The sequence below is a fragment of the Pteropus alecto genome, unplaced genomic scaffold (assembly GCF_000325575.1).
Source record: "Pteropus alecto unplaced genomic scaffold, ASM32557v1 scaffold315, whole genome shotgun sequence".
Lineage (NCBI taxonomy): Eukaryota > Metazoa > Chordata > Mammalia > Chiroptera > Pteropodidae > Pteropus > Pteropus alecto.
In genome coordinates this window covers 31,712-44,791 of record NW_006436671.1, presented here as the reverse complement: position 1 = coordinate 44,791, position 13,080 = coordinate 31,712, and the positions used below count along the sequence as shown (strand labels likewise).

At 41.2% G+C, this 13,080-nt stretch overlaps 1 protein-coding gene and 1 pseudogene across 2 annotated transcripts in view; one reads left to right on the top strand and one right to left on the bottom strand.

Moving 5' to 3' along the window:
- The window catches only part of SMYD1 (SET and MYND domain containing 1), a 60,119-nt gene that overhangs the window by 23,751 nt on the left and 23,288 nt on the right, over nt 1-13,080 (bottom strand). For both annotated transcript variants that reach the window (XM_006913496.1, XM_015590627.1), the window contains exons 2-3: nt 10,937-11,113; nt 1,197-1,410 (exon numbers count right to left, since the gene is read on the bottom strand). In XM_006913496.1, coding sequence (XP_006913558.1) covers nt 1,197-1,410; nt 10,937-11,113 — 391 coding nt within the window. The remainder of the gene's footprint in view (nt 1-1,196; nt 1,411-10,936; nt 11,114-13,080) is intronic.
- Nucleotides 5,599-5,714, top strand: LOC112481159 (annotated as a pseudogene).

Below are 13,080 nucleotides of genomic sequence, written 5' to 3'. Positions count from 1 at the left end.
CAAAAAAAGATAAGCAGGAAAGAATGAACAGGAAAGGAGACTTGTCAATGAAGGATGGTAAAACAGAGCAACCAAGGGCTTCTTTGGAGCTTGACAGTTGCCCAGCAGGCTGTTGAAAACAGCATGTGTTACCTAGAGGTGACTGACGTAGGAATATGTGAAAGGAGATACCTTTCAAGGAAGAAATGGAGGGATGGAGATGGAAACTGGAAGGCAGCCTCCCCATGAATATACAGGTCCTAGGAGGTAATAAAGAATATCAGGATTGACTGTATTACCTGTCTGAAGAACTTACCTGAGTACTAAGGGTCAACATAATTTGGATGATCAAGTCTACAAACAAGTTTTTCCTGAGTGTCATACAGATCTTTTAATATATAGAGAAAACTGGTGTATGGAGAGAAGAGAAAGAGAAAGAAAGAAAGAGAGAGAGAGAGAGAAAGAAAGTAAGTTAGATGATAGAGTGTTGGTTTTGTTTCTCTGTAGAACTCTATAACAGAAGCAGTGGCACATGGTAAGGACACAAGAGATATTGAGTGTAATCATGCTGTTGTTCTTACAATAACCCCCAACTTCAGCCCACTCACCAGCACCACAGAAGGGGCTGGGCTCACCAGATGGAAGACCTCTACCTCCATAGCCCAAGGCCTGAGCTTGCTGATCCTCAGGGCTCCCACCCCCACCTCCTGGACTGTCACAGCTGCGAGAAGTTTGGCTTTGTTGCTCCAAGGTAGCACCCTCCAAAAAGCCCTTATTCTCCTCTCTCTGGTTTCCATACTCACTTCTTCAGCCTCCCCATTTTCCTGCCCATCAAATCTGGCAAAAGAAAGGGTCTTATTTTCAAAGTGACTAATGGTCAAGAAGGGATGGTAATTGGGTCTTTGTTTTCAATGTGGAAAGGAGAAAATATAGGAAGTGCAAATAAACAAGTAGGCAAAATACCATCCAAATCTACCATTCAGAGAAAATGGAAAGTTTGTATTGGGATGCCAACTTCAGATAGGGCAGGAATGACCTTATAGTAGGACCAGAAGGACAGAGAACTGGATGACAGTTGTTCAGATTAGGGCTCTATCTCTCTCTAGTCCTTCTTTTGGTCCCCACTCCCCACTCTGGCCTTGAAGTATCTGAATACTTCTTAGTTGGACAATCCCAACTTTTGTCCCACTCCACCTCCACTTTATGAAAAATCATACCACACCAAAGATGTTCGAGATGTACTGCATGCTGAACTGCTGGCTCTTGGGTGGCCAGTACTGCAAGAAAGTGTCCACATCCACCTGCAGTTGCTTCTGCTCCTCCTCCCCAAAGTGCATCACATGGTTCTGCAGATCATCCACGGAGACCAGGCAGCCCTCTGTGAGCCCAGTACCCTCTCTTTCCACCCGCCACATGATGCGTGCAGCCAGCCTGTGGAGAGGGACAATGTTAAGGAGGCTACACTGCATTCATTCATTCTACGAACAATTACTGAGTGCCAAATACCTGTCAGGTACAGTGTCAGGCCCAAGATTCTAGACAGATAGAATTTCTTCTATCATGAAGCTTCTTATAGTGGGGGAGACATGTTAAAAAGAACATTTAGGTTAACTATAATTACCATGTTTTGAAAGAGCAGGCAGGAAGGCAAGGTTGGTAAACACTGTGCTTGCCTCTTCTCATGACCACATTAAAATACATCTAAATTATAGAACAATCAACCTGGAGAACATCTAAGAGTAACTGAACAGAAGTCCTACAACTGAGGATATAAAGAAGAAGCCACATCAAGACTGGTAGGAGGGATGGAGACATGAAATGGGCTGGCCCCACACTTATGTATGGCAGTTGAGAAATGGGAGAGATGCCTCAGCTTTGGAGATTCTCTCAAGGAGTAAGAAGTCCCAGCCCCACACCAGGTTCCCCAGCCCAGAGAACCAGTGCCAGGAAGAGGAGCCCTCATAATATCTGACTGAAAAACAGGGGATTCCATCTGTCAGAGAGAGATAGAAGGCTGTTGGAAACCCAGGCATCCACCCAAAGGACCTGAGCACAGACTCACTCATTCGTAGGCACTTACTCAGGGCTCCAGTGAAGGGACAGCAGCTTGAGAGGTGCCAGAGACATACAAGGAGAGACTGGGTTGTATGGCTTCATAGTGAGAGCCGAAGGTACAGCCATGATTGTCCTTGTGTTGAGCCATCCTCCTATGCAGCCTATGTGAGGGCTCCATCATTCCTGTGTTGAACCCTTTCCCCACACAACCAAATATGTATGTGCATTGGCCTGGTAAAATCTGCCCACTCAGACCTGGTGATCCCCTGGAATCCTGCCCCACTGAATTTGCATACCACTGGAGGCACTGTTGGCAGCAGGCAGCCAGCCGGGGCCCACAAACTGCAGGAGGCTCTTTCATTAGCAAGGAGCTGGCCTTGGCTCGTGCACCACCTGAGACACATTTGCCATTGGGCATCAAGCCCAGGCCCCACTGCAGTCTTTCTGAGACAACTGTTGGAGGTCCCCAAACCCAGACAGGCAGCAGCTGGCCTTGGTGTGCTCTGAGCCTTTTGCCAAGTGTCCCCAGTCCAGGCATTGGCACCAAACCTGAATCTGCATTAAGCTGGTGAACACCACTAACCACCCTTCCCACTCTCCATGAATCCCTGAGACTCTACCACACCCAACTCACATACTGCCAGAGGCTCTTTCAATGGCTGAGACTTACAGGCACCCAGCAGGTGGCGGCGGTCCTCAGGGTGCCCTGAGCATTTTGCTGAGCTGCCCAAGTCTCAGCACTGGTGGCAACCAACCTTGGTTCACAGCGTGCCTACTCCCACAAGTCTCCAAGTCCAGCAGAGGCAGCAAGGAACTACAGATCATTTTGTAGCTTTACCAGGTAGCCCCAGCTGGTGACAGGTAATGGCTGACCATGGAATGCATAAGAGCCCCTACCAAGAGGCCCCAGAACTGATACACCTGGAGGCCAGCTTCAGACAACAGCAGAGCACCACCCAATTAGCTCTACAAGCATCACACCCAAAGGGTGGTCTGGGCAAGCACTAGAGCCCACTACGGTGAATCTCACTCCACAGGGTAAGCTTCCTTATAGCAGCTTATAGGCTGTGATCATGGCCAATCCTCACAGACAGTCAGTCTGAGGGTCATTCCCATTCACTGACATGCCAACAGAAAGCAAGGCTTAGCTACAACAGAATGGCACACACAGTCCACACTAGGGACACTCCTGAAACATCAGGCTCAAGGTGATCAGGAAGACTGAGCCACTGGGCCCTACAGGCCACCTACTACCTAAGGCCACCCTGTCAAGAGTAGGAGACATAGCAGATCTACCTAATACATAGAAACAAACACAGAGAGGCAGCCAAAATGAGACAAAGAAACATGTCCCAAATGAAAGAAAAGGACAAAACACCATAAAAAAGAGCTAAACAAAATAGAGGCAAGAAATCTACCAGATACAGAGTTCAAAACACCACTTATAAACATGTTCAAGGAACGTAGTAAGAACTTCAACAAAGAGATAGAAAGCATTAAAAAGGTCACAGAAACCATAAAAACAAAAGTCAGAAATGAAGAATACAATAACCAAAATTAAGAATACACTAGAAGAATCCAACAGCAGATTAAATGAAGCAGAAGATCAAATCAGTGATTTGGAAGATAAAGTCTCAGAAAACACACAATCAGAAAAGAAAAAAGAAAAATATCTTAAATGAGGATAGTTTAAAGGACCTCTGGGACACCATCAAGTGTACCAGAAGGAGAAGAGAGAGAGCAAAGAATTAAAAACCTATTTGAAGTAACAATAATAGAATCCTAATCTGGTGAAAGAAATAGACCTACAAACCTAGGAAGCACAGAGTCTCAAACAAGATGATCCCAAAGAGGCACAAATCAAGACATATCATAATGCCAAAGGTTAAAGACAAGCAGAGAAACTTAAAAGCAGCAAGAGAAAGGCAGTTAGTTACCTACAAGGGAGATCCCATAAGACTATTAGCTGATTTCTCAACAGAAACATTGCAGTCCAGAGGAATTGCCACAAAATATTCAAAGTGATGAAAAGCAAAGACCTACAACCAAGACTACTCTACCCAGCAAGGCTTCATTTTAAAATTAAAGGACCGATAAAGTGCTTCCCAGACCAAAACAAAAGCTAAAGGAGTTCATCACCACCAAACTAGTATTATAAGAAATGTTGAAAGGACTTCTTCAAAAAGAAGTGGGAGAAAAAAAGAACATAAATGTAAATAATAAAATGTAAATAACTACACATCTATCAATAATCACTTAAATGGATTAAATGTTCTTATCAAAAGATATAGTATGGCTGAATGGATAACATAAACCAGACCAATGCATATGCTGTCTACAAGAAACACACTTCAAATTAAAAAAGAAAAAAAAAGAAGAAGAAAAAAAAAAACCACACACAGACTGAAAGTAAAAGAAAGGAAAAAGATACTTCGTGCAAATGGAAATTTTAAAACACTGAAGTAGCAATACTTATATCACACAAGATAGACTTTAAAACAAAGGGTTTAACAAGAGATAAAGAATGACATTACATAATGAAAAAATGATCAATCCAACAAAGAGGATATAACTTGTAAACATTTATGTACCAAACATAGGGGCACCTAAATATATAAAGCAAATACTGACCAACCTAAACGGAGAGACTGATAGTAATACACACATATTAGGGGACTAGAACACTCCATTGACACCAATAGACAGATCTTTCAGACAGAAAATCAACAAAGAAATAGCATCTTTAGATAACACACTTGATCAGATGGATTTCCTTGATATTGGATTTTCTTCACTGCAAAGAAGCAGAATATACATTCGTCTCAAGTGCACATGGAGCATTTCCCAAAATAGACCACATGTTAGGACACAAAACAAGTCTCAGTAAATTTTAGAAAACAAATCATATCAAGCATCTTCTTTGACCACAGTAGAATGAAACTAGAAACCAATCACAAGAAAAATACTAAAAAATACACAAACACATGAAGGCTAAATAACATGCTGATAAACAATGAATGGGTTAATAATGAGATCAAGGAAAAGATCAGAAAATACTTTGAAATAAATGAAATAAAAATACAACGACCTCAAATTTATGGGACACTACAAAAGCAGTTCTAAGAAGGAAATTCATAGCAATACAGCCCTGTCTCAAAAAGGAAGTTTCAAATCAACAATTTAACCTTACGCCTAAAAGGAACTAGAAAAAGAAGAACAAGAAAAGCCTAAAGTGGGTAGAAGAAAGAAAATAATAAAGATCAGGGTGGAAATAAACAAAATATAGTCTAAGAAATCAATATAAAAGCTTAATGAAACCAAGAATTGGTTCTTTGAAAAGATAAACAAAATTGATAAACCATTAACCAGAGTCATCAAGAAAAAAAGAGAGAGGATCTGAATAAATAAAATCAGAAATGAAAGCAGAGCAGTGAAAATTGACACCACAGATATACAAAAATTATAAGAAAATACTACAAGACGCGGTTCCATAGTGTAGTGGTTAGCACATCTGCTTTACACAGGAGATCCTGGGTTCGCACCCCAGTAGAGCCACAGTCCATGATCTACGGCCATGCCACCCTGAACAAGCCTGATGTCTGATCTCAGAAGCTAAGCAGGGTCGGACCTGGTTAGTACTTGGATGGGAGACCATCTAGGAAGACCAGGTGCTGTAGGCATAAATAATAATAAATATAAAAAAAGAAAGAAAGAAAATACTACAAATAGTTATATGCCAACAAATTGGACAATCTGGAAGAAATGGATAAATTCTCAGAAACATGCAATCTTCCAACACTGATTCAGGAAGAAACAGAAAATCTGCACAGATGGATTATTACAAACTAAATCAAGTCAGTAATCAAAAACCTCCCTACAAACAAAAGTCCTGGACTAACTGGCTTCAAAGAAAGATTAACGCCTATACTTCTCAAACTATTCCAAAAAAATTCAAGAGGAAGGAAGGCTCCCAAACTCATCTATGAGGCGACATTACACTGATTTCAAAATCAGACAGAGATATTACAAAAAAAAGAAAATTATTGGCCAAGATCTCTCATGAATGGACATGCAAAACTCAACAAAATATTAGTAAGCCTTATTTAGCAGTACATTAAAAATATCATATACCATGTGGTATTTATTCCTTGGATGCAAGGTTGGTCTGACATTTATAAATCAATTAATGTGATAAACCACATAAACAAAATGAAAGATAAAAATTATATGACTATATAAATAGATACAGAAGAAGTATTTGACAAAATCCAACGTCCATCTATGATAAATACTCTCACCATGTGAGAACAGAGGGAACACATCTCAACATAACAACAACCATATATGACAAATACAGCTAACATCATACTCAACAATGAAAAGCTAGAAGCTTTTTCTTTAAGATCGGAAACAAGACAAATATGTCTATTTTCTTCACCTCCGTTCAACACAGCATGCAAATCCTAGCCACAGAAATCAGACAAAAAAAATAAATAAAGCCATCCAAATTGGAAAGAAAGAAGTAAAACTGTCATTATTTGCAGATGGCATAATACTACATTTAGAGAACCCTAAAGAGTCCACCAAAAAACTATTAGAGTTGATAAATTACTTCAGTAAAGTAGCCGTTTACAAAATCAGTATTCAGGAATAGGGTGCATTTTTATATACCAATAATGAACTATCAAAAGGAGAAATTAAGAAAACAATCCCATTTACAATTGCAAAAAAAAAAAGAAAGAAAGAAAAGAAAACCTAGGAATAAATTTAACCAAAGATCTGTATTCATAAAATTATAAAAAATTAGAAAAAGAAATGGAAGAAGATACAAATAAATGGAAACATATACTGTGCGCATGGATGGAACAATTAATATTGTTAAAATTACCACAATATCCAAAGCAATCTATAGATTCAGTACAATCCCTATCAAAATACCAATGACATTTTTCCTAAAATGTATATGGAACCACAAAAGACCCCAATTAGCCACAGCAATCTCAAGAAAGAACAAAGTTGGAGGTATCACACTACCTGATATTAAACTATACTACAAGACTATAGTAATCAAAACAGCACGGTACTGGCATAAAAACAGATATATAGATCAATGGAACAGAACAGAGAGCCCAGAGATAAACCCATGCCTATATAGTCAATTAATCTATGACAAAGGAGGCAAGAATAACAGCAAGGTAAAAAGAGTCTCTTCAATAAATGGTGTTGGGGAAACTGGACACATATGTGCAAAAGAATGAAACTGGATCTCTTTATTATACCATATACAAGAATAAACTCAAAATAGATTAAAGACTTAAATGTAAGACCTGAAACCATAAAACTCCTAAAAGGAAACAGGCAGTAAACTCTCTGACAATGCTCTTAGTAGTATTTTCTCTGATATATCTCTTCAGGCAAGGGAAACAAAAGAAAAAATAAACAAATGGGAGTACATCAAACTTAAATTTTTTGCACAGCAAAGGAAGCCATCCACAAAACAAAAAGACTATCTACTTAATGGGAGAAGATATTTGCTAATGATACATCTGATAGGGGGTTAATATCTAAGACATATAAAGAACTCATACAACCTAACATTAAAGAAACAAAAACAATCCAATTAAAAAATGGGCAGAAGATTTGAGTAGAAATTTCTCCAAAGAGGACATACAGATGACCAATAGACACAAAAAGATTCTCGACGTCACTAATCATAAGAGAAATGCAAATTAAATCCATAATGAGATATCACCTCAAACCCATCAGAATGGCTATTATTAATAAATTAACAAACAACAATTGTTGGCGAGGATGTGGAGAAGAGGGAAGCCTCGCGCATTGTTGGTGGGATTGCAAATTGCTGCAGCTTCTATGGAAAACAGTTTTGAGTTTCATCACAAAATTAAAAAAAGAACTACCTTATGACCCAGCAATTCCACTTCTGGATATTTATCTGAAGAAATCCAAAACACTAATTTGAAAAGATATATGCACCCCTCTGTCGCTGCAGTGCTACTTAAAATAATCAAGATATAGAAGTAATCTAAGTGCTTGCCCATTAACGGATGGCATAATGCCGTCTGTTAACAGACAATTGGATATGAAAATTTGGTACAAATATATGCAATTGAATATTACTCACACATAAAAATTGAAATCTTACCATTTTTGACAACATAGATGTACCTAGAGGATATTATGCTAAGTTAAATAAGTTAGATAACTATGTATAGTGCCAAGTGAGTAATAGGCTAACGACTATGCTGTACCTGAAACTAATATAAAATAATATTGAATCTCAAGTAAAATTTTTAAAAAAGATTAATTGAAAAAAATTATTTAAACTAGTGTTAAGTGCTACAGAAAAAAGGATAACATGATAATGAGGGGCAAGGGGTGGCGGAGGAGCCAAGGGAATCAGGGGAAGTGGCAAGAGGGAGGCACACTTGAGCTGAAAGTAGACTGAACAGATGGAGCCAGGTCTGTGCACATGGTGAAAGAGCAGAGAGTATAAAGCTTCTAAAGAAGGAATGAGCTTGGCATGATGGAGAAACAGCAAGAAGGCCAAGGTGGCTGGAGCACAGGAAGCGAGAACTGGAGAGCAAATAAAGGTGGAGAGGTGGGCAAAAGCCAGGTCATGTAGGGTCTAGGAGATCATGGAAGGGGTCTAGGGACACCATGAGCTATGGCAGCTGGGGTCTCCTGACAGTATGGCTGAGATGAGCACTGGAGATGAAGTCTAATGACCTGAGTTCACGCCTGTTTCCACTTCTTACAGCGTGACCCTGGGCAAATCGCTTGATCTCCCTGAACCTATTTAGTGGCCAGTAAAGTGAAGATAATACATATTCCCTGCCATGCTAATTTCCAGAGTTATTTGGAAAACAAAGGATTTCACATCATGTGTGAACTTATTTACATTCTTAATGATTAGATAGAAGATGGGGAAGAAAATCTAGGTGGGGAAACAGTATAAGCAAAGGTCTAAATACAGCCACGGGCATGGCATAAGCAAGAAGCAGGGAGGGGCTGGGCCTGGCTAGAGCAGATGGTTCTGGAGGAGAAAAAGGGGTAGCAAGATGGAACTCAGGAGAGCACAGGGCTTTGGGCAGAGGGGTGTACTTAATCCTGAGGGCAAGGAGGCCTCCTTCATTAACTTCTAGGCAGCCCATACTCACAAGATGATGCTTGTAACCTGGGGACACTTTGGAAACCCTCTGCCATTCTCTGACTGCAGGCTGGCCAGGCACCTGGAAGGGGCTGGTGGCCTAGGGCAGACCTCATCTCTGAAGAGGGGCTCCCTTGGTAAAACACAGGCTCTTTTCTCCTTTCATTTGGATCACAGAGTTATTTCTGCAAAGATGCCCTGCTGGGGACCCCAGGTACCTGAGAACCAAGATGTCCCCACATAGAGCCCAGGACAGTACTAAGGAAAATAAGACTCGGGGTAATGTGTCTACTCTCTCCTAATTTTAAGGAGATGGTCACAAAACTCAGAGAGTGGAGACTAATGGGTGACAGATTTCAATTCAGTATCAGAAGAAATTACCAACAGGGACTGTGCAGTTAAAGAGAGTGAGCTCCTATCACAAGAGGTGACATTTGCTTTGGGCCTTAAAGACTAAGATATCAAAGAGATACATGCACTCCTGTGTTCACTGTAGGGTTATTCATAATAGCCAATACATGGAATCAACCTAAGGGTCCATCAACAGACGAACAAAGAAGATATGAGATATATACATATGCAGTGGAATATTATTCAGTCATGAGAAAGAAGAAAATCCTGCCATTTGGGAAAATATGGATGAAACTTGAAAGCATTATGCTAAGTGAAACAAGCCAGAAAGAGAAAGACAAATACTGTATGGTATTATTTATACGTGGAATCTTAAAAAAAAAAAAAGGTCAAACTTATAGAATCAGAGAGTGGAAAAGTGTTTGCCAGGGGCTGGTAGTTGGGGAAAATAGGGAGAAGTTGATAAAAGTGTACAAAATTTTAGTTATAAGATTAATAAGTTCTGAGGATCTAATGTAAAACATGATGACTATATTGATAACACTGTACTGTATATTTGAAATTTACTAAGAGTAAACTTAAATGTTCTCACACACATAAAAAAGATAAATGTGAGGTGATAGATGTGTCAATTAACAAGATGGGAAGAATCTTTTCACAATGTACATGTATATCAAATCACCATGTTGTACACTTTAAATATCTTACAATCTTATGTCAATTATACCTCAATAAAGCTGAAATTAAAAATACATACATACATACACACACACACATACATACAGGCCTTGACCTGGTCGAGCTCTTGAACTGGGGCTCCCCAAGTGTTAGCCTTGAGATTTCTGGTGATGGTCACCTGGGGAGGCCACTGATTATTGCAAATGCAAGTGCCTTTCAGGTGGAATGAGTGCAGAGGGTTGCATGTACAACCACCTGAACTGGTGGAGCTGTGATTACTAGAAAAGCTCAGTATTTTGTAAAGGGGGCAGATGCTATTGGGCTCTAGGTCATTTTGCCAAGATTTTAGATTTTTTTTTTATCAAGAAAGGCCAGAAAACCTAATTTTTTTAATGTGAAATATTCCAATTTTTTAACATTGGAAGATCGATTTTTTAATTAAACATTGGGGAGACATACGGAATGAATCTGCAGTGTCTGCAGTTTGGACCACTGCTTTAGGTAGACACCCCATTTTCCCTCTGAGATAAGCTCCTAGACTTAAAGGGAGTTCATGGAAGTGACCATATTCAGTCTCTTTGAGGCTCTGTCCTGATTTGCACTCAGCCCAGCTTCCTAGGACCTGGGAATGCTGCCACTGCCACCCCCCACCCCCACACCTGACATCTGGGGATCCCATACATTACCCCAGGTCCCAGCTCTGACCTGATGTTCTCATTGGGCACCTTCCCATATCTCTTGATGGCCAAACACTCATTCTTGTGGTTCAGCCAAGCATCCTTCTGGCAGGTACGGTCACAGTAATAGGCAAACTTGCACTGCCCACAGTGATGGAGCTTCTCCTGCCTCTTGAAGCATGTGTGGCACACAAAGTTAACGAGGCTGGAAATAAAGGGAGAAAACATGTGATTAAGGTGAGATGCAGAGCACCATGGAAAGGGACTACACTGGCCTTTGGTAGACCAGGGGTTAAGTACTGGCTCAGCGGGCCATACTTGTCTTTCTAAGCTTCAAACTTCCACTTTTCAAAATGAGGGGCTTGGGCTTCAAAATTCCTTTTTAGCTGTAACTATTCTTTTAGCAGATATTTTAAAGTGAACCAAATGGGAACACTATTGATCTCTGCATATAAGCCTTTTAATTTAATTTAGCAAGTATAGGTTTATTACCTATAGGTACTGGGATTACCACACGTTGTCAAAGGAACAGTTGAACTTGCAAGCACCATGCAGTGTGAGGAGCCCTATAATAAGGGGAGACAAGGTGTTCCTGGAACACATTGGAGAGGATACTTGAGGAACCCAGGAAGTCTCTCATTGGTCCCTTGTTAAAAGTCACAGGTCCTTGGTACCATGGCATGGGAGGGGCATTCTGTGTGACATGCCCTTTTCATTGTTGAAATATATTGTCCCTTTTCCCAAAGAATAAAAAGTTATAACTACCCACAATATGATGCAACATGAAACATGATATATTTTACACAAAATGAGATCTCCACACTATGACACATGTCATAGTTCTGTGCTTTGGAACATTAAGAATTATAAGGTGATTTCTGGTCAAGATGGCGGAAGGTAAATGCTGTGCTTGCCTCCTCTCACAACCACATCAAAATTACAACTAAACTACAGAAAAACTGTCATTGAGAATTTCCTGAAGTCTAGTTAAACAGAATTCCTACAACTAAGGACACACAGAAGAAGCTACCTCCTACAGAACACTGGCAGGAGAAATGAAGAAGCATAATGGACTGGTCCCACACCCGCATATGGCAGTTAAAAATTGGGAGTGCTATCTCAGCTGCGAGGTTTCCCCCCACTTCAGAGGAGCTAGGGATCCCAGCCCCACACCAGGTTCCCCAGACCAGGGTTCCAGTCCTAGGAAGAGAAGTCTCCACATCTGGTTGTGAAAACCAGCAGAGATTGTGGCAGAGTGAGATGAAGGGTGACTGGAATGCCTCTTAAAGGGCCCATGCATGAACTTACTCACTGACAAACTCAATCACTCTGAGCTCCAGTGCTCGGACAGGTGCTTGAAGAGCGCCAGGGACATATGGGGAGGAATTGAGTTGTCTGGCTTCAGGGTGAGGGCTGGAGAGGCAACTTTCTCCCAGACCGATGTGCTTGTAGAAACCATTGTTTCTTTGTTAAGCTCTTGCCCCTTCCGGCATGTAGATGCAAGCTGCCACCACATCTGAGTCACCATCAACCAGGCTAACACTGTTTGCCCACCCTGGTGATTCCCTGAGACCTCATCCCACCCAATTTGCAGGTCCACCTGAGCTGCTTCCAGTGGCTTTTCCATACAAATGGCCTGTCTTGGCTCATGCTACAGACTTTCCTAAAATCTCTCAAAGGTTCACAAAACCCAAACAAGCAGCAACTGGCCTCAGCGTGCCCTGTACCTCTTGCTAAGCAGCCTGGCACTAGCAGCACCAGCTTTGGTTTATGGGTTGGCCTCCCTAGGCACCTCTAACCCTAGTGCAGGTGGTGGCCATCTGTGGATTGCTCATGCCAGGTGGCCCTGGGAAGAGCATAGGCTGCAACTGAGAACTCGGCCTGTTGCAAGGGGCCTCCCAGGAGGCCTCAATATTGGTGTGCTGATGGCCAGCTTTGCCCCAAGCCAGAGCACCACCTGGGGCTGCATCCAAGGACAATCAGCCCAAAGAACAGACTGGATATGCACCAGAGCCCTGCTAAAGCAATTCCTGCTCCAGAGGTATAGCCCTTCCCTGGTAAGTCCTCACAATCAATCAGCCTGAGGGTCAACCCTTCTCACTGATGTGCAAACAGCAACCAAGGCTCAACTACATCAAGAGGGCACACGCAACCTATACAAGGAACATACTT